At 38.1% G+C, this 26,429-nt stretch overlaps 1 protein-coding gene across 1 annotated transcript; it reads right to left on the reverse strand.

Moving 5' to 3' along the window:
- Nucleotides 1-16,497: 16,497 nt before the first annotated feature.
- On the reverse strand, nucleotides 16,498-18,044 carry LOC128126150 (AP-1 complex subunit gamma-2-like). Its single transcript, XM_052763908.1, has 6 exons — nucleotides 17,740-18,044; nucleotides 17,548-17,644; nucleotides 17,201-17,392; nucleotides 16,851-17,030; nucleotides 16,613-16,767; nucleotides 16,498-16,507 (listed from the first exon to the last, which is right to left on the reverse strand). The coding sequence occupies exons 1-6, from the start codon at nucleotides 18,042-18,044 to the stop codon at nucleotides 16,498-16,500; spliced, it is 939 nt and encodes a 312-aa protein (XP_052619868.1).
- Nucleotides 18,045-26,429: the final 8,385 nt, after the last annotated feature.

Genomic DNA, 26,429 nt, shown 5'->3' on the forward strand with positions numbered 1-26,429 from the left:
TATGAAAAATATGTATAAATACATTTAAAATGTATTTTTATAATAATATTCATAAAAACGAATTTAAAAAAAATAGTTTAATTATTTATTTTTAATAATAGTAATAACAATAATAATATTAACAATAATAGAAAATCTTAATATTATAATTAAAATTATTATTCAAGTTATACATTATATAGTAAAAAGCAGTAGAAGAACATCAAGTGGTACCTAGCTTGGTTGATAAGGTGTCTGGTTTTCAAGTTGAGGTTTTGAGTTCGAATATTTCAGTCATCGTTTTTCTCATTTATTGTTCAGTGTTATTCATGTTATATAATCTAAATGAGGCATTGTTTAACAAAAACGTCTACAACCTAATGGTAAGGGCGTTGTACGGGTTATCCAATGGTTAGGAGTTTGATCCTTGTTCTGCTCCTTTTCTTCCTTTGTACGTTTTCTTTTATTATCAACTTAAGATGCTGCCACATACACCGTAGATCCACTTTGGCAGTCCACCTCAGTAGATGACCTGCTGAAAATGTTACTGACGACTAAATTTTTTAAATTATCCGATTTTCTGGGTTTTTTTATTCAAAAAGAAAAATTTATGACTTTGTTGAAACTTTTTCCAAAAGTTTGGGACTATCCTGATAAAAATCCATATTTTTTCCATTGTAACTTTGATGTCTTCCTTTTTCCTTGTAAGGAATAAGGAATCGATAAAAAACAACACATCCCAATTTAAAGATGCGAATAAAAATAAACACAAGAATTTAACGTGCTTTACATGATTAAAGTGATTGGTTAATCCACTAACGAAATAAAGAGACATTTTTATTAGAAATATAGCCGACATACACATTTTTATGTTTGAGATTGCATAGGTACAAAAAGATCTATTTTTAATAATAAGTTGACCTAACTGCTCATTGATCGAGCCTAAAAAATGTCATCAATTGAACGAGCTTTCTAGACCATGCACTGCAGCTTCTGGTAGAGCACCGCGACCTTGGTTATCGAGCACCGCAAACTCTGTTTCGAGCACCACAAACCTTATGTTGAGCATTGCATTCCTTGTGTGGTACACCGCAAACCTTGTTTCAAGCACCACAGTCCTTGTGCCAAACACTGCAGTTGCACTGCATACCTTGGAAAAAAGATATTCTTGGGGATGTTGCCCTTAAACCATGTTACTAAATGTTAAATGGAAGATAATGTTCCAAAACTCAACATTCCACTTCGAATCCAAATGTAGGGATGATACATTCATCTATTGTTGAAATTTTTGAAAATTAGCTTGACAATAAGATAAGACATGTTTTTGTTATTTAAAACTGTTTAAAAGATTAAATCAACATTTTAGTGTAGCAGTTTTGTTAAATATTTAGTTGAATGGTATTTTAAAACATTTTTGGATAGTTGGTTACCCTTTTATGACATTAACCAAAATGAAAACATTCAAAGTAGTATTAATAAACACACGATTAACAAGCATTCTTGTAACAACCCAAAAAATATGCCGCTATACGCCGTTAGAATTTAGCATCTCAGTGTCATGTAATAGGACGTCAATGTAATATTTCAATATATGAAGGAATATATTCGATTTTTGTCCTTAACTTGTATAACTACGTCGAATATTAGGCTAAAAAATAAGTACGCGAAAAATCGTGTCAGCTTATGAGAAGGTTAACATTTTTAGAATGTACACATCAACGGGAAAATCCAACTTTGTATGGGAGAGGTAGGATTTATACAGTAAGGAGCTGTTTGTTTTTCTTAAAAAAACCTCTTCGGATCACTTTTAACTGTGATGTGCAGAGCACGTGTAACATTTAGATTTTTGTAGTTGTTTGTTTTTTAAAAGGCTTCTAACTAAAAAAATATTTGTGTGTGTGCTTGTTGGTGCAACATTGGACCAACCACTTCTAAACACTTCTCAACCTTAACAAAAAAAGAATGGGATACAAAAAATGTACACAACGCCGCTCCATCCTTCTTCCTTCGTTCCATCCTTCTCCCATCTCCCCTTCTGATAGTCGATGATTAGTCGCAGCCTCGCACTGTCGCCTCACCGACCTCAGCCCTTCGTTTCCGCCTTCCTCGACTCTGGTTTCTCTCCGCACCATTGCAACTCTCATGAATCACTTGCATCAACAGGTACCTTTCTTATAACATATCATGAAATCAATTTTGTTGTGTTGATTTTCTGAAATTGATTGTTGTTTTTTGCTTAAATGATTTTTCTGGTTTGCTGAAATGTCATAAACATGCCAAAATCAATTTTTCGATTTGCTTCACTTGCATAGTTTTTCTGATATTTTTATGTTGATTTGCTTGTGTGTTGATGTTGATGTTATGCTGATTTGCTAAAATCAAAATTTCTTATCTGATTCATGATTCAAGTGTTCTGAAATGGTTTATTTTTTCTGATTCTTGTGTGTTGAAATGGTTTAATCTTTGCTGAAACGCTCATATTTGTGTGTTGAAATGATTTTATCTTTGCTGAAATGTCATATTTTAATCTTTACTGTAGTGGTGTTGATTATGATGGCATGTGCGGAATTAGAAAGATCTAGTGATTCATCATACAAATTCAAGAACACAAGGAGTAAATAATTCTTTGTAAGCTCTTATTAGATCTAGAAAGAATATACAAATGGGTTTGTACAAGTTTCTCTCTCTAGTCTAACACTCCAAAATGATTCATTTACATAAAATGAGTGCCACTCACTTCCTTATAAAGGAAAGGCAACTCATTACACACACAAGTGGGTAAAGCCTCATCCAAGCGTGACTTTGCACCTTAACATTTACAAATATCTCTAATTTGTGCATATATTTTAGAGTAAGATAGTAAATTAAAAATATGTCTAATTTGTCTATAATTTCATGTATTGGTTTACATCTTGAATCATCAAAAGTAAAAGCAAATGGTGTTGCTTCAACAATTAAATTGGTGGAACTCAAGACGTGCTTATAGAATTAAGATAGTTGCAAGGCCTTCGTGTTGTTTTTTTCTTTTTAGAGTAGGAATATGTTGATATAGAAGAAGGTTTGGTAATTTCATGTTGTTCTTTCCTTGGTTTTTATTTGCATACATTCAACACGCCAAAAGTAAGGCCCTTTTGTTTATCCTTTTCAAAACACATGTTCTCTATGTGTATGTGTGTCATGGTATTCCTTCTGATTCAAAACTGTGTAGATGAAATGTGTGAGAACGTGAAATCAAGACTAATTTGGTTGTATGAAATTTATTGTAATGTTGTAAGATTATAATTATTTTTGGTGTTAAAAAATTATTTTCAGTTTGTAAAATCAATTTATCTAAATTTAAGTTTATTGCAGCAGATTGTAGATATTAAAAAACAAGCATGCTTCTTATTACAGTCTGTAGCCATTTGGTCATCTTTTCTACTACAGATGGTTGCAGAGCTGGTCCGCAGACTTTATGAATTTTCGCTTCAACAAAACAAACGACACCTAAATAAAAATCTACCGCACATAAAAAGTTACAACGATGAAAATCGAAAACTACGGAGGGAACGGTTGTCTTTTAGCTAAAGTCACCTAAAGAAAATTCGTAGTACTTCTCAAACTATGAATTTTGAGACAAAGAACGCATAAAAAGTAACACGAACAAGAGATTTATGATTTTTATAAAAATCATAACGGTTATAAAATACGGACTAAAAATGAAAGTAAAATTAGCTAAAATGACCTAAAAGAAAGTTTAAGCGTACGTTAAGACCTACACAAGGATATAAGAATCGTCGAAAATGGAACTCATACACGAATGTTTTGGAATTTAGAAAACTGAATTCTTGTAACCCCCATACTATTGCATGTCACGTACGACCCGCGTTCTGACGTCTAAGATCCGTCAGGATACGGGTGACGTGGCATAATGTATGGAGGACACGTGGCAGGTCCCTTAATAGAGCCACACGCATATCCTGCACGACGTGATGCACGACGCACATCATAAAAACTTGATATAAATAGCAAGCTCCGCCAGTTCAGTTCTCACACCTCCATACAACCATCACTCTCTCTTGAATTCAACACCCCTACCTCCTGAGCGACGCTCAAGTTACGGCTTCCCGATTCTACCCTACATCAACGGTTCAGGCTTCAAGGGTGACTTTACAATCCCCACTTTTATAGTTTTCAAACCTTTACAAGGAGGGGGGATACATGTCAAACTACTACTGATTTCATAATTATTACTAACTGTACACAATTAGTTATATAATTATGCATATTACATTAGGGTAAGATTATGCCTGGTAGGTATCCTACCCAACTTTTATGGATAATATTATGTCTAATTATCACTCTAACTTACCCACCTGTAAATGTAAACATAGATACCTAGTTGTTATGCTAGCCAAACTTTTAGGGCACGTGGACAGCACCAAGGGGATACATGTTGATCCCTCGGAAAATAAAACAATCAAGAATTGGGAAGCACCTACAAAACCAACGGAGGTGTGCCAATTCATAGGATTGGCAAGCTATTATTGGAGATTCATCGAGAACTTCTATAAGATAGCTAAACCCCTCACAACATTGACACATAAGGACACGAAGTTTAAATGGGAAGAAAAACAAGAATATGCGTTCCAAACGTTAAAGCATATGTTGTGTAGTGCATCAATTATGGCACTCACAGAAGGAATTGAAGATTTTGTCTTCTACTATGACGCGTCACATCAGGGTATGGGGTGTGTACTTATGTAGAGAGACATCGTCATCGCATATGCTTCACATCAAGTTAAGGTGCACGAGAACAATTACACCACCCAAGATTTAGAGTTGGGAGCTGTGATTTTCGCTTTATAAATCTGGCGACATTATCTATATGGCACGAAGTGCACCATATACATTGACCACAAGAGTCTTCAGCGCATCTTCAATCAAAAGGAACTTAACATGAGATAATGAAGATGGTTAGAATTTTTGAATGACTACGAGTGTGAAATATGATATCACCCAGGCAAAGCAAACGTCGTAGTCAATGCCTTAAGGAGAAAGGAATGAGCTAAGCCTCGTAGAGTGAAAGCACTTATCCTGATTATACAATCGAATATCCCTGCCCAAATCATAAAAGCTCAACTAGAAGCTCTTAAAGAAGAAAATAAGGCATAGGAATGTCTACGAGGAATGGAAAAGCAATTCGAGACCAAGGATGATGGAACACTACATTTCATGGACCGTATCTAAGTACCAAAGTTCGGTGATATCAAGATTTTGGTCTCGGATGAAGCTCACACGATAAGGTATTCAGTTCACTTAGGATCTGACAAGGTGTACAATGACTTAAATAAAAAGTATTGGTGGCTGAACCTGAAGGCAAAAATTACCACCTATGTGAGCAAATGCTTGACATGTGCTAAGGTCAAGGTAGAGCACCAAAAACCCTCAATACTACTACAAAAACCATAAATACCTAAGTGGAAATGGGAACTAATCGTTATGGACTTCATTACAAACTTCCTAAGATTCCCAACGGATACAACACTATTTTTTGTGACATGTTCGCAGATGGTTTGGAAGTTGAACAATGGATCCGACTTGGGTGCTTGCCTGAGAACACAATCACAAGAGAATCGTTAAAGGACGATCGGGTGTTCTCCCGGGACGTCACTCCGAAGATCAACTTAGTTTTCTGAGAGAGAGAGAGAGAGAGAAAGAGAGAGAGAGAAAATCTAGGGGAATTTTTCATAAGAGAGAAGATAGATCCCTTCCTTGAGGCGGAAGAGATCCTTTTTGTACCTATTACTAACAGATCGTGGGGACCGTGCCTCGAGAGCATGAAACGTGGCTTCCTCTTACTGGGAGAGCTATTTGCACTAACTAACTATTAGGTAACGTCAGTTATGGGAGCCACCCAGGCTAGTTGTTGCCTCCTCATTGGCTGTGACTGAATGAGAAGGTCACATGGAATCCCATGTGATGAGAAATGAGTTGCTACCCTGGCTTTGGCTCTCTTAAGCCAAGACCGGGTCTTAGCCAAGGTAGTAACATTTCTGTTACATTTTCCGTTACATTTAATGTGTCCGTTAGGTAACGTTAACAAGTCCCTTAGAACAGTAGGCTTTTGCGTTCGTGACGTAGCAGAGTTGTTCAGGTCTACTCACAGATACGTGGTGGGTTGCTATTGATAGCCTATGCTGATGGCAGGGCGAAATTGCAGTTGATCGGCAGTTTCATCATGAAGACGGTTCGCTGCCCCTTTCTTTGTATTTAAATTCTGCCTTCCCTGGCATATTTTCCCCATTTGTTGCCTTATTTTCTTTACCCTTCTTTTCGAAAGAAATCTTTTTGTTTTTTCCCCAAATCCTTCCATGGCTACTTCTTGTACTTTGGGAAGAAATCTCACTGCTGAGGAGTGGGAATCTTTTCAATTCTAGTTCGGGTTTGTTTCTTAACATGGGGTGCAAATCTCTTTGCATGACGCTTCTTTGTACAATCCTCTTGAGGGTAAAGTCAGGATCCCAATCGCCATGTTTGAGGTAGGTATGCGCCTGCCTACCACTGATTTCTTCAACTTGATCATCCGGGAATACGGATTTTCAGTAAGAGAGTTGACCCTTATCACTATCAATAAGATAGTGGGCTTTGAACTCCTTTTGTCGTGCCCTAGTCCACTTGCCAACCGGCCCTGCTTTCAAGCACTTCTTTAATACCTCTACCCAGTCGGGGACTCAGACCCTTTCCCACCAACATGGAGTCCCTATTCTTATCCATGATAAGAAGTCAAAGAAGAAATGGCAAGAGAAATTCTTGTGGGTAAACGATGATTTTGTGGTACTCAGCTACCCGAGGGCTAAGGTGTACGTCGACCATGCTCCCGTATTGTTTGGCACTGACAAGGAGCTGGCTAATGATTTGGAGAAGATCAACATCACCGGTGAAGATTGGCTTGATTGTTTCTTGGTCGTTGGCGGGATGAGTGCTGCTTGGAGGGCTCACGGGAAGATGCCTGAATTCTTTGTTGAGAAAGAGGGTATCTCTTTCGCTTCTCTTCTCCCCCCCCTTTTTTTAAAGAAGATTGGAAAGTCATGTTTGTAGCGGTGCTCTGACTTAATCGACATTATTTCTTGTTTTTACCAGGTGTGGAGGAGACTGTTTCTCTGGAGAAGGCTCTTCGGGGTCTGTATGACGGCGAGCTTCGGGTTCGTGACGTTGACCTGGTGGAGGCTCTTCCACCTCCTTTTTCTGGCCAAGGATTTGTGACGATTGCCAGTTCTGACACTGTTGTCGGCGCTGGTGAGGATCCAGACTTACAGGATGTTGTCGTCATGGGTGCTTCTCAGAAGGATCCTACACGATCCGGGTCCCCGAGGAGTCTTCTCCGGATTAAAAGGCGTTTTGTTTTATTGGAAACCTCTTATGGCGGTCGAACTGAGGTAGCTAGCACCGGACCCCCTCTACGTAAGAAGTGTAATTTGAGTCTCCTACTAGGGGTTCTAAGGATTCCAACCGTACCTCTGATCAAGGTCCTTCGAAACTGCTGGAGGGGGCACAAATTGGGGCGACCGAACCGCCCTGTTATACAGGAGAAAGGATCACCAAGGAAACCAGCCCTATTCTCACAACCAAAGGGGTGGAGGCAAAGACTGGGTCTTCGCCTCCTTATGGTCATGCCTCCACCTCTTCTGGTAGAACCACAACTATCCCTCTGCCGATGGGTTCTCATCCGGATGCTTATAAGCCAACTTGGAGACTAACTGCTCAGGATCTTGTCTCCTGTCATGACACCGCTCTCGAGTGGTGTCAGCATGCCTTTCCTCCTGCCATGATTGAGGTTCTAATTTTTGGATTAGTGTCTAAGTCCACAACTATTTTTGGTATGTACTTGACCCAATTATGAGCATGGTCCTTTTAGGTTGCCTTCACCATAGCAATATGTAGGATGAATTAAGGAGAGAAAGGTTTAATTATGATTTATTAATATATGATGAGAATAATATATTAAAGGAGAAATCATATTGTTTAATTAATATTAGTCAAGAATTAATAAAGAATTAATTTTGTGGCTAAAAGAGATTAATTAAACTTAGGGGACTGGAATTGTAATTATAGGATAATTGCAATTAGGCTATGGATCACCTTGGAATAATAGGTTTGACGAATTCTATGGGGAAGCCCATTATAAATCGTCCAAGGCATGTTCTAGAAGGGGTCCATGGGCTGCTTAGGGCTTAAGCAGTCAAATTAGGGTTTCCTTGTTGGATAACTCTAATAGCCTAAGTATATAAGGAACCCTTGGGCACCAAAAAAACATGGCTAACACTTGGATTAGGGTTTCCAGCCATTTTTGGTGCCTCCCCTCTCTTCCCTCTTCATCCAAGTTGCTTAGTGGTGTTTGTGACTCCATTAGAGGTGCAACACTTGAGGCACTAAGCTTTCTGAAGCCAAGGATTGATTGTTATTGCTATATAACAATCAAAAGTAAGATCTAAACCCTAATTTCAGTTATAGTTTATTAGATCTAGGGTTTATGGCTTTCGATTATCAATTACATGTTCATTAGACAAACTAGATCCAAAGCTATTAGGGTTTGCATGTACACCATAGGATTGGTGTTTTGCTCAAAACCCAACTGTGGTATCAAAGCCTAGGGCTGTTTGTTTGATGTATTTGATGCTATATTTGATTATTCAAGCTTAAAATCAAAAATTTTGAGTTTTTGGGGGCTGGACACGCCGAGTCCATGGCTGAACTCGCCGAGTCCACTGTGAACTTGACGAGTCCAGTGCTGGCTCGACGAGTCTGAGATGCAAAATGCTGTTTTTGCGGGATTTTGACCTGTTTTGGCTGTGGATAATTACCTAAAACGTTTTTTGTCAATAAAATTCGAATTTTATGCATATTGGTGATTATCCTTGCCAAAATAGAATATAATTGTCAAAATTTAGATAATCATTTGTTTTATCAGATAAAGATTGATTATTTGTAATTTACATTTTAATTATCTTGTAAATTATCTTGATTAGGTCAAATTTAGATAATAATCAAATTAATTGTTTAATTTTAAATTATTTGCAATTTGATCTTGTGTGTTTTGCATAGTTTCAAAACTTGCCCTCAAGTTTTGGAATTTAAAATTTTGATTCAAAGTTAATTTTGAAATATTTAAGTTCTAAACCCTAATGTTTTGTAATGTTTCAAAACTTGCCCTCCAGTCTTGGAATTTAAAAATTTTAATTAATAGTTTAATTTTGTAATATTTAAATTCTAAAACCCTAGTATTTTGAAAGGTTCAAATTACACCCACATGGTTTTGTTAAGTTAATTAAAAGTTTAATTAAAAGAGAAAGTTAATAAACCACCTAGTATTTTAAAAGTGTAAAATACACCCTATACTATATATATGTAACATTAAAAGTCTAATATTATATATAATATATATATATATATATATATATATATATATATATATATATATGAGTGAAGAGTCAGTCTTACCGTTAGTAGGCCTCATTCACGAAGCTAGTCTATAAGGGGTGTTTAAGGAAATTGCCTATAAAATGACGATTGAATGGGTATCCACTCTTACCCACTCCACTCTTGACTAGTGGAGGGTCGTTAGCCGAACGGGTAGGATAGAACAGAAACCTTCCATCATAAGTATAATGAAGTACAAAGTAACTAAATGTTTTTTCAAATTCCCAAATCATAGTTACTTTAGGCGAAATGTGAAATTGTATGCTAATCCATGAAATGACACTTTGTACCCTTGCCGAGACGTTAGTGGAGCGTGTGTGGTTAACCGACACACTAATTTGGGTTTGGCATTGGTTGTGAAGGGTGACTCGATGTTTATCATAGATCAATGGAGCGTGTGTGGCTAACCGGCACATTGATTAGGTGATAGTAGCATTGAGTGCACCACGTGATTCGCATGGTTATTCACACCTTGTTTGTGATCCTCGGCATCCCAGCCGCAAATAGTAGGGCATAATCGAGATTAAACATGCCATTGGAAAGTTCAATGAATCTCAAAAGATCTAGGAGTTTCAATTCATTTAACACTTAAATTTTCTTTTTCGTTTTTCACGTTGGAAATTGGTAAATCGTCATTTACCTACCTTCAAATATTCTGCAACTGGATTACGGCATCCCTCTTCTAGGTTGTAGAGTATTGTGCAGGATCCTATCCTTGATGTTTCATTTGGGTGTTACATCAAGGATTCTAATCAAATTGACTTGAATTTCTCCCGTTTTGTAGATGTCTGAATCTAACAATGGTCTTCCCAAATCCCATGGAACAAGTTTTCCAAATGGAGATGATATTCCACAATATGATCGAGGAACCAGAGATCATGCTTCACTTCCTCCACCTCCTCCAATTATTCTCCTTGACCCACAAGTTCGAAGGCTTGAAAAGTTCAAACTCACTCAATCCCTTTTGGCAAGTAAACACAAAGATGGGAAACCTGTGTGTGCACACGTCTTAGAGATAAAGTCCCACATTGACAGGTTAAGGATGTTGGGTGTCAAGATTTCAGGTGAGTTGGCTGTTGACTGGGTTCTTCAGTCGCTTCCTGAATCATATAGTGAGTTTGTTAGAGAGTGCTATATGATGGACCATGATGTGACCCTCATTGATCTCACCTATTTGCTTATAGTTGTTAAATCAACAATGATTTGGCGTGCTAGTCAAGCAAATTTGTTTGGTGAATCAAGCTCCCAAACTTCAATGGACATTGGAAACATTGGAATTCCAGAAAGGACTAAGTATGAGATTGTCCCATGTGCTATGCCAAAGGTGTCCATTTGTTTTATTGCCAAGAGAAGGGGCATTGGAGACGAAGCTGCCCAAACTACCTGAGAGATCTAAGAGATGGGAGAGTCAAGACGTATGGCTCTACTTCAGGTAAAATCCAATAACTAACTCTATAAGTTCCTATTCTTTGATTTTCAATACATGGTGTGATAAGATTACATTTTGATGTTTTGTAGGATCGAAAAAAAGAGAGGAAGCTTAAGGGAAGAAGTAAGCTGAATCTGATCGTGAAGAAATGGATTTCGATCACATTGCTTGAAGATCGGATTTTTAGCTACTACTTTAGAGTTAGAATAGATTGCTTAGAAATTGAAATAGCATAGTTTTCATTTGAATTGCATTCTAAGGACAAGTTTTTCCGCAATAAAATGAATTTTGATTTCATATTTTTTATTTATCCTTGCAATGGCATATGTGAAAATGGATGTTTATGTATTTTTAATTTTAGCAATGTTGAATTGGATGTGATTCTTAATTATGTTATTTGTGAAAATGTCGAGAATTTACCAAATAGGGAGAGTTTCTTATCGCCCAAGTTTCAATTGGACAGAAACTTGGAATCATGCAACATGCATTGCGTGATGAATGAGAAACTTCATATTTGGAAATTAGACTAAATCTTTGGCAGAGTGTCAAGTGAAGGACTGAGAGATCGAGTACACTAGGTTGTACGTTGATCAAGTCCACGACAAGAGTGATAAAGATATTCGTCATGATTTACTAAAGCTTAGTAAATATGAATATACTTATAAGATTAAGTGTAATTCTGAGTTGATTGAAATATGTTTCAATGAATAGCAGAACGAATAAGAAGAATCAAGCAGGCAGAAAGATAAAAGTTTCTCTGTTCTAAGAAGAAGGGAGAGTATCTTTTATTGTGTTTTATGATAAGTCTTAATGATTAAGAACAATATCTCAATTGATCCTCTAAGTGAGTCTTAGTGTATATGTATGTATGAGAAGAGGAATCAAGAATTGTTGAAATGGTTAAATCAAGAAGTCAATCATACTTCATTCCAATATCAAGTCTTAGAGTTATACTCCAAGATTGTGAATTGAGTGACAAGTCTTTAGTAGATTTATAACACTCATCAAATGTGGAATTGGAAAAAGTCTTCTTATTCCTGCACATTTGAAATTGGTAAGTTGTGATGTCATGGATAAGACAAAACCAACTAGGATCAATTGTGTGAAGTGTTAGTCTTGATAGGATTTCACACTAACTCTTGAATATTTGTTTTGTCTAGGAAAGTTTCCTGACAAGAGAATCATATATGTCAAGAGGTCAGTGGAGTTTTAATGTTCTTGAAAAAGGTTTCAAGAACAAATCAAGAATAAACTTTATCGTTTATCACTAGCACATGACTTGAGGTTTACAACCTATCGTGTTGACATTATTTTGTTTGTGTGCCATTCCAATTGAGTTAATTATGTATGTGAGTTCTATGAGTTCTCATTTGATTGCATAAAGACAAAGCACCTTGATCGATGGAAAGTACATTGATATGTAAGGATAAGTTGCTAAACTACTTGGAAGACATAATGGGAACTCGTGTTACCATAAGGCAAGAAATCAAGATTAAGAAAGTTCAGTCCATATGAAATTGGATTTGTCGCAAACTTTGGTTTTGGCAAATTCACATGGATAGGAACTCATACACCATAAAATCTAAGTGTCATAAGATTCCCTCCTTCATGAAAATGACTGTGAGGAAATGCTTTCACTAAGAGAGATTTTAAGAAGATTGCAATTGTGAAAATTGTATTCTCAAATTCGATTATGATTACGACATCCCTCTTCATAGTTTGAATTGTGAGATTTGGCAATTAGTCTGAACATTTGAGACTTAGTAACATAAGTTCTGAATTTCTTTAGACACACATGTGAGCTTTCTAAGGCAAAGGTTTATAAGTTTAAGAAGCTTAGATAAAGGCTTATCGAAGCATCTGGTATTAGAAATATGAACTTCAGAAATTTAATAGGCATTGTTTTCTGGAAGTTCAGCTATTTTCTGAATACATGTCAAAGCTAGTGGGAGCATAAGTGTTATGCTTATATGATAATAATCATCATGATGGTGGGAGCATAAGTGTTATGCTTGTATGATTAATATGGAAAGTATTGAAAGTTAGCAATATTAATTATAGAAAAACAAAGATTCAATTTGCAAAGTTGCGTGGGTTGAAAAGTTGTTTTGCTATAATTAAGGGAGAGAATATTATACTTCGTTTCGATTATGATTACGGCATCCCTCTTCATAGTTCGAATTGTGAGAACGTGATACATAAAATATTATGGCAGAAGATTGATAAAGTATCATAACTTTATGTAAGACATTATGCATCATGTCCCATACGCTTCAAGTATAGGATCGATTGCAAATGCTATAATATTTGACCATTCTAAAATTTTCCAAATGTCTAGCGCATTAAGAGGGAAAAAGGACTAGAATCATTTTTGACTAAAATAATTAAACAACTATCAAAGGACGATCCAACGTTCGCTGAGGATTGGTCGCTTGTGAGTAGTTGGAAGTATGGTATTGGATGGACCATATCGACATTATTACGAATAGATAAGATTCTATTAAGAATGAGTTGTCATACGGAAAATATGGAAATGTTTCCATATTGGGAGTTAGATGTTGAGAGTCTATGTCTAGATTAGAAACTTTTATGTAAGAATGATGTTCAAAGGAATGTGCTTTGAATGTGAGACTTCGCGTCTATGGAATTGTCTTGTAATAATTTCTGATAGAGTACTTTGTAATTTCATTGGCCAAGTCTTGGTGACTTTTGTGCTATGACTTTGCGAAAAGATCGTTGCATAAAATGTTAGAATCTAGCATATTCTAATAGTGGCAAGAACCTTGTGTTCATACACTAATGATAAGGAATGGGAATTGTGAAATGAGTTTCACTAGAAAGGTTTTCAATTGATCTATTTCATAAAGTAAGGATCATAGGTAACATACTGTGCATGCTCGGATCATGGGACAACTATTGTTCTAATTCAAGTAATAAGTTGATTATCCGAAACATTAAACAATGAATAATGTGTAGTCAATATGGTGTTTAAATAAAAGTGTTTTATTTACGCTCAAAAGTTTTGGGGCCATGCATGTATGATTAAGTATTATCATTGTGTTTTCATTTTTCATGTTTTGACTTCCAGAATAATTGGATTATTCGAACCTCCACAGTCAGTCATACGTTGGAAGTAGGTATGAAGGAAGACTGTCATGAATCTGTCTGTAGATTGTCTAAAGTGTTTAGACATAGCACAAGTTTGCTGCAGAGTTCATGAGTGCTTTGATAAGATTAAAGTATTGGATTAAACCCACGCTCACTTGAATCACTTCATGGATTTATCATGGGTGATTAGTGAGACGATAACATTGTATATTCTTGAAATCGAGATGTGCGAGTTGTTATTTGCTGGTCGGTTGCACATTGATGATAAGTAAACGCACTAGTAACCTGGTGTTATAAAACTTATTGTTGTGTGTGATTTAATTAGTAGGTGCAAGCAAACATTTGAGTCAAAGTTTATCCATTCCTTTTACCCAAAGTGGGATAAAAGCGATATATGTGGGACCCTTGATGATTTAGTGATGACACCCTAAGCACTTGGCCAAGCTGGGACTAAGTTGATGTGTTCAATTGTAGTCTGTTGTCAGTCGTCATAAATCAGATGTCAGGAAACAATACATAGACAGAGATAATGATTTAAATCCATGTCTCGTGTCTATACGATATCTTAAGAATGGAGGAATATATAATCCCTTATCTAAAGGACATGCGTATCTGATAAGATCAGAGTTGACAGCGGCTTTTGAAAGCTACGATTGCTGATCAGGTTCTGAAGTTATACAAAATAGTTATTAGACTTATCTAAGTGGAGACTGTTAGATTAGTGTCTAAGTCCATAACTATTTTTGGTATGTACTTGACCCGATTATGAGCATGGTCCTTTTGGGTTGCCTTCACCATAGCAATATGTAGGATGAATTAAGGAGAGAAAGGTTTAATTATGATTTATTAATATATTATGAGAATAATATATTAAAGGAGAAATCATATTGTTTAATTAATATTAGTCAAGAATTAATAAAGAATTAATTTTGTGGCTAAAAGAGATTAGTTAAACTTAGGGGACTGGAATTGTAATTATAGGATAATTGCAATTGGGCTATGGATCACCTTGGAATAATAGGTTGGACGAATTCTATGGGGAAGCCCATTAGAAATCGTCCAAGGCATGTTCCAGAAGGGATCCATGGGCTACTTAGGGCTTAAGCAGTCAAATTAGGGTTTCCTTGTTAGATAACCCTAATAGCCTAAGTATATAAGGAACCCTAGGGCACCAAAAAAACGTGGCTAACTGATGTGTGTAAAAACAGCAAGTTTTAATCCTACTTATAAAATGTAAATTAATCACACAAAAGGCAGTGAACCTGTCTATTGGTGGTATATTTTTAGTAAGTAGGGTATCGAACTCAGGGAACGACAGTTTAAACTAATTACTAAAATTTTCTAATAGTAACTAACAAATAATAAAAGAGATGGTTTTCTCTAGTTTTGCAAGACTAGAAACTTACTAACTAATAATTAAACTAATAACTAGAAACTAGGAAAACAAAGATTCGACTAAATTCAGTGATGAAGGAAACTTCTGTTTAGGTTCAACTCAATTGATCCTATGGTTGATTTTATGGTAATAGTGCAATGGATTAGTTGTTCTATTGGTTACCGATTCAAGTGATTAGGTTCACATTCGCTACACTAATCCTTAGAAAACAAACTAACTCAAACAGTGGCCAATTGTCTAATTTACTTTAATTTCCTAGGTTATTTATTCCACTACTAGAAAAACAGCCTTTTACGACGCTCATTGCGCGTCGTAAAAGGCTCAGACGACGCGCAAATGCACGTCAAGGAAGGCCCTGTCATAAAGAGAGACGACGCACATTTACGACACGCATTTACGACACGCAATGCGTATCAAGGAAGACCCTGTCATAAAGGAAGACGACATGCATTCGCGTGTCGTAACCTTACGACGCGCGTGTTAATGACACGTAATGCGTATCAAGAAAGCCCCTGTCAAGAAAGGTCATGTCATAAATGAAGATGACACACATTTTTGCGTATCATAATTTTAAATGTTTAAAAAAAATATTATTTATAGATTTACTTATTTTCAAATTCAATTTGTATTTAATGTTTCATAATAGAAAATAAAATATCATATACAAAAAATAGAATCCATTGCATAAATTTAATGTCATACAATTCTATTTCTTACAATATATAAATTTGCATCTAATCTACTATGTACATCGAATTCCAACTAACTAAGGAAATTTAATGTCATACAATGCTATTTCTTACAATATATAAATTTGCATCTAATCTACTATGTACATCGAATTCCAACTAACTAAAGTTGCATCTTGCCTTTCATAATTCTTTAAGACTAATGCTCCAAACAGCTGATTATATGGATAAGCAGTTGTACATTGGCCCATCTCACTCAATAATGACTTAGCAAAATTCAACTCTAAATCTTGCATCTTGCTGATAATGCTGCAAGATTTAAATAAAATTCAACTCCAAGTCTTTACTCAATAATCAAAATCCCAAGAGCAACATCCATTGTAGAGGCAAGTTCATTTTCAAAACAAAACATAGTATTTATAGTATACTGTAAAAACTCAGACATGGCTATAATGGAGATAACAGAGATAGATATATATACCTTAAACAAATCCCAATATTTTAGACCATAATAAAGGGAATACTCATAACACATATTAAGACATAACTCACCTGATATTGTTGTCACGATTAGACAAGAATCTTCCCAATATATTGATTGCAAGAACATGTAAACCACTGCTATCTTCAATGCTCATAATGGTTTCTACACATTCATAAAGTATTGCATTCCCTGCATTCTTGTTTGACTCAGTTTTTGTTGCCACCTACACAAGGAATTTCATAAATTCTTATAATTTTGAATTATATATCACAATTCACAATGAGCTTTATTAAAATAAAAGCTAACCTGGGCAAGAATGTCATTCATGGAATCACTAGCATCAGCATCTCCATGGCCCAAAACACGCAAAAGGCGAAGCAGTCTTATATGAAGAAAAGGGTTTGCAATACCTGAAACATCATATTCAGGAGCATATGGGCTGTTGACAACATCCTTCAAAACTTTCACCAACACCTCTGTGCATATCTATACCAAAGGAAGAAAAAAGAAAATATATCTCATCACTAAAATTACTAATTTGCACTTATAGAATCATATGTCAAATAGTTCTTAGCGCAAATACATAGTAGAAAGATAAAGAAAGAGAACAAGAACTAGAAGAAGGCAATCCCAACAAATAATAGAGGATCTTTAACAAGATCAAGTATATTTATCTTCCTGAAAAATTCAAGAGCCTCTTCATTAAGGTTACAGAGATCTGTACAGAGCTGGATTGCTGTTAAAAGAACCCCATGATCTTTTTCTTTAAGTAAGGAAACAACAGGGTTGAAAAAATTTTCTGCAAGGTCAGGGACCTTCTTTACAATCCTTATTGAGCACATTGCTGCCTGTAAATTGTAAGAACTTATGTGAGTATGATTCTTCATATGAAATGTGAGAATTAGATGAAACATCCTTGAGAGATCATGAAATGAAATAAATGTTAACATCAGCTTACTTTCTTACGAATATTTGGATCTCAAAATTGCAGCAATCTTTCAACTTCAGGTGCAAGATCACGAGCCATTTCTACAGAACATATATTACCCAAAGCACAAAGAGCTAGTCCCACAATGTACTGATTGGTGTGGTTAAGATCTCTACAGATGATGAAAAAAAAAAGATTCTCAAGTCAACCATGTTGCTTGAACACAAGATATAGGATAGATAAGAGTGAAGAAAGACAAGAGCATACTGCTTTAGTGAATTGGTGACAAGCATCAAAACTTCTTGTCTTTCATGAAGAAGCAACATAAGTCCCAGATATCCTATTCTCTTTTCAAGGAATCCAAGAGCTGCTATAAGTTTCAAGCACTCCATTTGGCCAAAATGTGTGGGGTATCCTAACATGTGAATGAACATGAGCTTTTCCAAGTTACAGTGTCTGTAATCATTATCATTATCACTAACTGATGCACGAATAGAAGCACATTCTTTTCTAACAACAGCACGCTCTTCTGCAGCAGTTTTGCAGGCTCGTATTGCCCTAATCATGTCCATGCAGTAGACCAATAATGTTTCATTTACAGTTTCAGACTCAACTAATTCACAGCAAATTACACATGTGGTATGAAATGTAGTCAAATCTTTTGCAGGTGAAGGATAAACCAAATCTTTTGTGGTATGAAATGTAGTCAAATCTTTTACAGTTTCAGACCCAACTAATTAACAGGCAAGCAGCTCAATGGTTTTTCCTAGACCCATTTCATTTGTTGTTTTTATAGAAACAAATCAGTAAAAACATCAAAAAAGATATATGAAATATTATAAAACCAATCAGATTCTTCTGGAATTAGGGTTCTAATATGGCTTAAGATATCAGGGAAGAAGAAGAAGAATAATAAGTGAAGAAATTGTACGTGTTCCAAAAGTGAAGAAATTGTAGGTGTTACACGAAAAATTAAGATATCAGGGAAAGAAGAAGAAGAAGAAGAAGAGACTAGATGAATAACGGTAAGCACGACATACCTTAGTGCAACCAGAAGAGAAGAATCAGACCTGCTTCATTGAATAGAATGAGATATTTCTTGAAATCGGACCTAGGGCTTGTAAGCAGAAAAAAAAATCATGACAAATCATGCTCAGCAAAGCATACCTTAGTTCAATCCGAGCTAGGGCTTGTAAGGCCCTAAATCGTCGGCGCTGTGTGGGATGAGAAGCTGTAAGGCCCTAAATCGTCGGCTCTAGGATAGAAGTAGATGGAGCATGTAAGTTCTTCACACTTTCAAGCATAATTGTAACCCAATCATCGGCTCAAGCATAACTGTAACCCAATCATAGTCACTCAACGCGAAAATATGCGATTTTGGAACGGCGGAACTCTGTGGCGAAACCGATAGCAGCTTGGAACGAGATTCAAGTAAGCCAAATTCAAGATTCGTGAAATTCTAGGGCACACAAGGCTACATGTTGCCTGGATTTCAGTCTACCGGAGTTCCGACACGTAAGTCCGACTTGTACGCTTTCGGAGTTATACTTCTTGAGATATTGTCAGGCGAAGAAGGCAAGTGAGGAACGAAGGAAGGAGTATCGATAACTAGGCAAGGCGGCAGTCGAATCTATGGAGGGGGAAGAAAGGATTGTAATTAGGGCAAGAAGGAAACAAAAGTGGAGGATAAAAAAGAAGGCGGGTGTTCAAAATTTTAGGGATTTCATTTTCCCCCTATCTACTAAACGCGCTTTTCATTAAAATTATAAAGCGACACTCATAGAGGACTCCCATTTAAGATACAGCGCCCTCCGTGTTTTTAATTTTTTCTCGTATGACGCTAATTTAAGGGCACGCAATAATGCGTGACCTAAATCCTTAAATTTTTTTTGAAGAGATGACACTTTTTTAACGTCACTCTCCAATGCATAACATAAATCAATGAGTGTCGTGGTTTGCACGTCGTAAAAGACTATTTTTCTTGTAGTGTTCGGGTTAATTTAGACTTGTAATGGTCAACTAAATTGGCCCTTTAGTTAACCTCTTGTTGATGGTCATCACACAAGCTTACACGTGAATTTACCTATTTTCCTATTAATTCTAGTTTCACATTCGCTAATCCTAGTCATATAATAAAGTGGTCACATAAATTATATGAGGTAAACAATTAAGAGATGTTCATGCAGCTTAATTCTCTTCCTATTAAAAGAAAAACAGTTATCATTCACACATAAGGTTCTTTAACAAGCTAAAATTAACAAAATCACCAATATTAAATCAATCCTACCATAAATCAAACCATAGCCTCAATATTGTCTCCCCAAACAGAAGTTAAAAGGTTTTAGCTCATGATTGAGGCAATTGAAAGCATAAAAACGAAATCTAAATGTCTAAACATGATGAAAAACAATATATTGAATTAAGAATAATGAAAATTGCCTCTAATCTCTTTCAGAATTGGATTTAGGGTTGGATCTTCGTTCTCTAGGTTTTCTCTAACTTTTATTCGCAACTTTTCTCCCCAAGGGTTCTCCAGAATTCCTTTGTGTCGATCTGAAAATCCGTTTTTATAGATTCGACCCGACTCGCCGAGTCCATGACCGACTCGTCGAGTCCATCACTTAATTCCCGTGCACGGTAAGTTAAGGAGTGCTTAGCTTCTCGAATCTTCATATCGACTCGCCGAGTAGTCGACCCTACTCGCCGAGTACCTTGTGTTTTTAGCATTTTTCTTGTTTGCTCAACTCTCGAGCTCCCAACCGCTTCTCCTGCTTCCTTTTGCTTTCGAGCTTCGCTTTTGGACTGAAAACACAATTCAAACAATTTTAGGTATCTTTTGTCCATGATATGCAATTAATTAGCTAATAAATGATAAAAATCTATACTTAATATAAGACTAAATATGCAAATATCACTAACACTTGGATTAGGGTTTCCAACCGTTTTTGGTGCCTCCCCTCTCTTCCCTCTCCATCCAAGTTGCTTAGTGGTGTTTGTGACTCCATTAGAGGTGCAGCACTTGAGGCACTAAGCTTTCTGAAGCCAAGGATTGATTGTTATTGCTATATAACAATCAAATGTAAGATCTAAACCCTAATTTCAGTTATAGTTTATTAGATCTAGGGTTTATGGCTTTGGATTATCAATTGCATGTTCATTAGACAAACTAGACCCAAATTTATTAGGGTTTGCATGTACACCATAGGATTGATGTTTTGCTAAAAACCCAACACTAATTGCCCTGTTCGACGAGCATATGGTTGGCGGCTTATGTTACACTGCCGCACAAGTGTTGTCTTATTTAGTCGCGGCCGCCGAACGCATCTCCAAGATGGAGACCCTCCAGTCCGATTTAGATAGGAGGGGCATTGAATGTGAAGAATTGAAGGCCCACGTGGTGAAGTTGGAAGCCGATAAGAGCGACTTGTGGGCTAGGCAGGAGGTAGTGTTACTTTAGAGGGCGAGCTTGGCGGATCAAGCGGCGAAACTGGGGAAATATATAACTGAAAATAGTAAAGTAATTTATGCTTATTACATTTACATACTAAAATGAACAAACAATGCGTTAACTAGCACTGGTGCTACCTTTAATACTTGTTTTAAGAGTAGAAGCGACGCATGCTCTGTGCATTCCATGTTCTTGGAATGGCACGCCTGTATTGAGCTTCTAGGACATAGGCACCATTCTTATGTGCTTCTATGACTTTGTATGGTCCTTCCCACGTGACACTGAGTTTTTTCAATGGTTCAGCGTGGCTAGACTCGTTTTTTCTTAGTATATGTTCTCCAACTTTGAAGTTCTTGACCTAGACTTGGCGGTTGTAATAGCCCTCATTCTATTACTTATATAGTGCTTGGTGCATCTGTTCTACCTCGCGTTTCTCGTCGAGCATATCCAGGTCTTGGCATCACCCTTCCTCGTTGGCCACCTCCTCGAAACTCTCTATTCGCAAGAAGCCAACGATTATTTCTAATGGGAGGACCACCTTCGTGCCAAAGGTTAGACTGAAGGGTGTTTCTCCCGTCTTGACCTTTTTGTGGTGCAATAGGACCATAACACTGTCGGTAGCTCATCTACCCAGGCGGACTTTGATCTGAGTAGCCGTTTCTTTAAACCATTGACTATGGTTTTGTTGGATATCTCCGTCTGTCCGTTTGCCAGAGAATGCACTACTGAAGTGAACTGGCAATGGATTTTCTTGTCCTTACACCATTCCTTGAAGGGGCTTCCTTCAAATTGAGTGTCGTTGTCACTTATGAGGATCTCAAAGCGAGCCAAGATGTTCCTTGTCATGAACTTTTTCATCTGCTTGCCAGTAACAGTGGCCAGTGGTTCCGCCTCTATCTACTTGGTGAAATAGTCCACGGCTACCAGTAAAAACTTTATGCCTCCCGGCGCCGGTGGGAATGGTCCCACTATATTGATCCCCCATTGATGGAAGGGCCAGGGGCTGGTGATGCTTGTCAACGGCATGGTTGGTTGATTTTGGAAAGGTGTGAATGCTTGGCATTCCTTGCATTTCTTGGTCAAGGCTGCGGCATCGTTGTACACGTCCGACCAGTATACTCCTAGGCGGAGTATCTTGCCTATGAGTGTGTGAGCGCCTTTATGTGCTGTTGTGTCCCCAGAATGGATTTCTTCGAGAAATGCCTGCCCCTCTGTCTTAGAGATACACTTGAGCCACGGGCTTTAATATCCTCTCCGGTACAACTGATTGTCCCTTATGGCAAAATGCGGTGCTTTGATTTTTACTTTTCTCGCCTCCTATGGATCGCCCAGAAGCACGCCATGGCATAGGTAATCGACAAATGGTTTTGTCCATTCTGGAGGGGCTGATATGATATTGACCTTCTGGTTATCAATACTCCTTTTCGGGAGTACTTCGACCAACACTTTCTTTGTGAGATGATCGTATGAGGTAAAGGCCAGCTTGCTAAGGGCATCTGCCCTTGCATTTTTCCCTGATAGATTTGCTTTATTGAAAAGCTTTTGAACGTGTTGGCTAAACTCCAGACCGTGTCTAGGTATTTCTGCATCCTAGGGCCCTTTGCCTCGTATACTCCATTGATTTGGTTTGTGACAAGCAACGAGTCACCGAGAGTTGCTAGTTGTTTTACGCCCACCTCCCTGGCCAGCCTTAGTCCTGCCAGGGGTGCCTCGTACTCTGCTTCGTTGTTAGATACTTGGAATTCGAACCGCAGTGCGTAGGTGATCTCTTCGCCTTTAGGGATTTGGAGGATCACGCATGTGCCTGAGCCTTCTTTGCTTGCTGGGCCATCAGTATACAACTTCCAAATTTCTTTACCGGCTTCAGGCTCTAGTGTGTCGACAAAGATTGTCGTCGGAACTCCTTTGATGGTATCTGGGATTTCAACCAGGAAGTCAGCAAGGGCCTAGGCTTTGATGCTGGTTCTGCTATGGTATTGGATGTCGTGTTCGCCTAACTTTATGGCCCACTTGGCTAGGCGTCCGGACTTTTCCAACCTTATAAGCACTTGTTTTATTGGGTAACTGGTCAAAACCTCCATCTCGTGGGCTTGAAAATATCTCCTTAAACGTCTAACTACATAGACCAGGGCGAGGACCAGTTTTTCCAAGGTCGGGTAATTTACTTCTGTCCCTTTCAGGGCCCTACTGACAAAGTGAATGGGGATTGGCTTTCTTTCCCTTTCCACTGCTAACACAGAGGAGATAGCCTCTTTAGATGCTACTAAGTACATCTGTAGCGTCTCCCCCGGGAGCGGGGAGGCGAGGGTCGGGAGTTGATGTAGTGCATCTTTTAATTTTTGCAAGGCCACGTTTGCTTCGATTGTCCATTTGAATTGCTTTTTGTCTAAGCATCCTTTGAGTGTTTGGTATAGAGGAAGCGCCTTTTCTGTGGATTTGGCAATGAATCTTCCAAGCGCCGTTAGCCTACCGTTGATCTCCTGTACTCCTTTAAGGTTGTGGGGAGTTTTCGAGTTGAGGAACTGTTGTATTTTGGTGGGATTGGGCAGAATCCCTTCCCAGGACACCTAATAACCAAGGAATTGTCCCCCCTCAACTCCGAAAGTACACTTAGCCGGATTTAACTTCATCTGCGCTTTGACTAGCATTTTGAAGGTTTCTTCCACATCTTAGAGTAATATCTCTTCATTGCGGCTTTTAATTACCATATCATCGACGTAGACTTTGATATTCCGACCAATTTGGTCAGCGAATACCTTGTGCATTAGTCTCTGTTAAGTAGTGGCAACATTTTTGATCCCAAATGGCATTTTCAGATAGTAGAAGGTGCCCTTTTCAGTATGGAAGACTGTTTTTGCTTCATATTCTCACTTCATCTGCACCTAGTGATAGCCCTTATATGCGTCGAGAAAACATTTGAATTGGAAACCTTCAAGTAATTGGACTTTCTGATCGATCTCCGGGAGAGGATAGTATTCCTTTGGCAGGCGTTGTTGAGATCTGAATAATCTATGCACATTTGCTGTGCCCCATTGTCTTTCCTTACCATGATCGGGTTTGCTATCCATGTTGGGAACATTACTTCCTTGAGTATGCCAACACTCACTAGGTCTACCACTTCTACGTTAATAGCCTTACTGTAGTCTGCCACCTGTCCTCTCTTCTTTTGTTTCACATGGTTACTCCCAGGTGTGATATTGAGGGTGTATTCTATGACCTGTCGAATGACGTCCATCAGATCCGTTGGCTTCCAGGCGAAGACGGTGGAGTATTGCCTCAGGAGTCCCACTAGTCGTGCACCTAGTGATAGCCCTTATATGCGTCGAGAAAACATTTGAATTGGAAATCTTCAAGCAATTGGACTTTCTGATCGATCTCCGGGAGAGGATAATAATCCTTTGGCAGTCGTGCCTTAGTTTCATTTGTTAAGTGAGCACTGATTTGTCCGAGCTGCTCTGGATACTCCATGTTTATCTGGTGTTGCTCGGTGAAACATCCCCCCTTAGACTTCTTTAGCATGCAAACGAGTTGTAGGGAGGCTATGATTTGGAGGCAATGTAGTGCTCTGTTGCTTGTGGCGAGGACCATCAGCGATCCTTGGTGTGTGTTGAATTTAATGATGCCATGTATCGTTGATGGCACGAGATGCAGTAATGCGATTGCTGATCGCCCAAGCAGAATGTTGTGTTCTGCTGGGTATCGGATCACAGAGAATTCAACTATCCTTGTGATTCGGTCCTTTTCATCGTGGCTGACCAACGTTAAGGGCAGTCGAACGGTACCTAGTGTCCACAAGCTATGCACGGTGAATCCTACTAATGGTCTACCGGTTGGGGGTTGGAGCCCTTCTTTCCACGTATCAGGTAGCTGTCGGAAACAGTGTTCATAGAGTATATCAGAGTAACTACCATTGTCAATGTATATTCGGTGGACCTTCGTGTTACGAATGAACCCTAATATAAGGAGTGGGTCTCATGGATCCCAATTTGATGGGTTGGGATCGTTGCTCAAGAAAATATTGTTAAATAGGTTTCACGAGAGTGCCTCAATCTCGCTTTCTGCGTGGTGAGGTGTGTTCTTCTTACGGGAGTTAGAGATAGTGAATACCTCAGTGCCGTCAAATGGATTTGTCTGCAATAGATTGGGATTTGATATCGTCATCTGATTTGGTGAGATAATCGATGACAATTGCCGGAAACTACTCTGGAGGCCTGGTTCTGTTGTTCTTATCATGATTGGTAGGATCTGTGTTATCAGCACTTGGGGTGGTTCGTGTGTTCTGAACATATCTTCTACTGCCATCCCAGATACTATTGGGCTTAGATCCCCTTTATATAGAGAACCAACATCGTCTATTGGTTGTATCACTATGAGGATACGTCCGGATGGCGCCAAATGTTGTGACATGTTCACAGATGGTTTGGATGTTGAACGATGGATCCGACTTGGGTGCTTGCCTGAGAACACAATCACAAGAGAATCGTTAAAGGATGACCGGGTGTTCTCCCAGGACGTCACTCCGACGATCAAGTTAGTTTTCTGAGAGAGAGAATATCTGGGGGAAATTTTCATAAGAGAGAAAATGGATCCCTTCCTTGAGGCGGAAGAGATCCTTTTGTACCTCTTACTAACGGATCCTAGGGACCATGCCTCGAGAGAATGAAACGCGGCCTCCTCTTACTGGGAGAGTTATTCGTGCTAACTAACTATCAGGTGACGTCAATTCTGGGCGTCACCCAAGCTAGTTTTTGCCTCATCATTGGTTTTGAGTAAATGAGAAGGTCACATGGAATGTTCTTCCCATGTAATGAGAAATGAGTTGCTGCCCTGGCCTTTGCTCTCTTAGGCCAAGACCGGGTCTTAGCGAAGGTAGTAACGTTTTTGTTACATTTTCTGTTACATTTAATGTGTCCGTTAGGTAACTTTAACACTATTTTAGTAGCAAACGATTGTCTGACTAAGTCTGCCCACTTTTTTGCCAATCAAGGAAACAAACAAGATGGAAAAGTTTTCCATAACATACATCTAGGAGGTAGTCAGGCTACATGGCGTTCCGACATCCATTATCTCAGACAGAGATAATAGATTTACATCTCGATTTTGGCATACAAATAGACAATGCAAAGAGCATTAGGAGCACGTCTCTACATGAGCACAACTTACCACCCACAAACAGATGGCCAAAATGAAAAGACTATCCAAAAGCTCAAAGATATGCTCTCAGCATGTGTGATAGATTTTGGAGATACATGGGATACTCACCTACCCTTGGTTAAGTTTTCATACAATAAAAGCTACCACACTAGCATCAAGGTTGAACCATTTAAAACACTATAAGGCAGAAAGTGCTGCTCACCGCTATGTTGGGCAGAAGTAGGTGAAACCCAGTTAGCAAAGAAACTCGTAGGAGACACCATGCTAACAGGACTAAAGATCATTCAAGAGACCACATAAAAAGATCGTGAAAATCAAAGAACGACTAAGGACCACTCACAACCGTCAAAAGAAA

The sequence above is a fragment of the Lactuca sativa genome, chromosome 5 (assembly GCF_002870075.4).
Source record: "Lactuca sativa cultivar Salinas chromosome 5, Lsat_Salinas_v11, whole genome shotgun sequence".
NCBI lineage: Eukaryota > Viridiplantae > Streptophyta > Magnoliopsida > Asterales > Asteraceae > Lactuca > Lactuca sativa.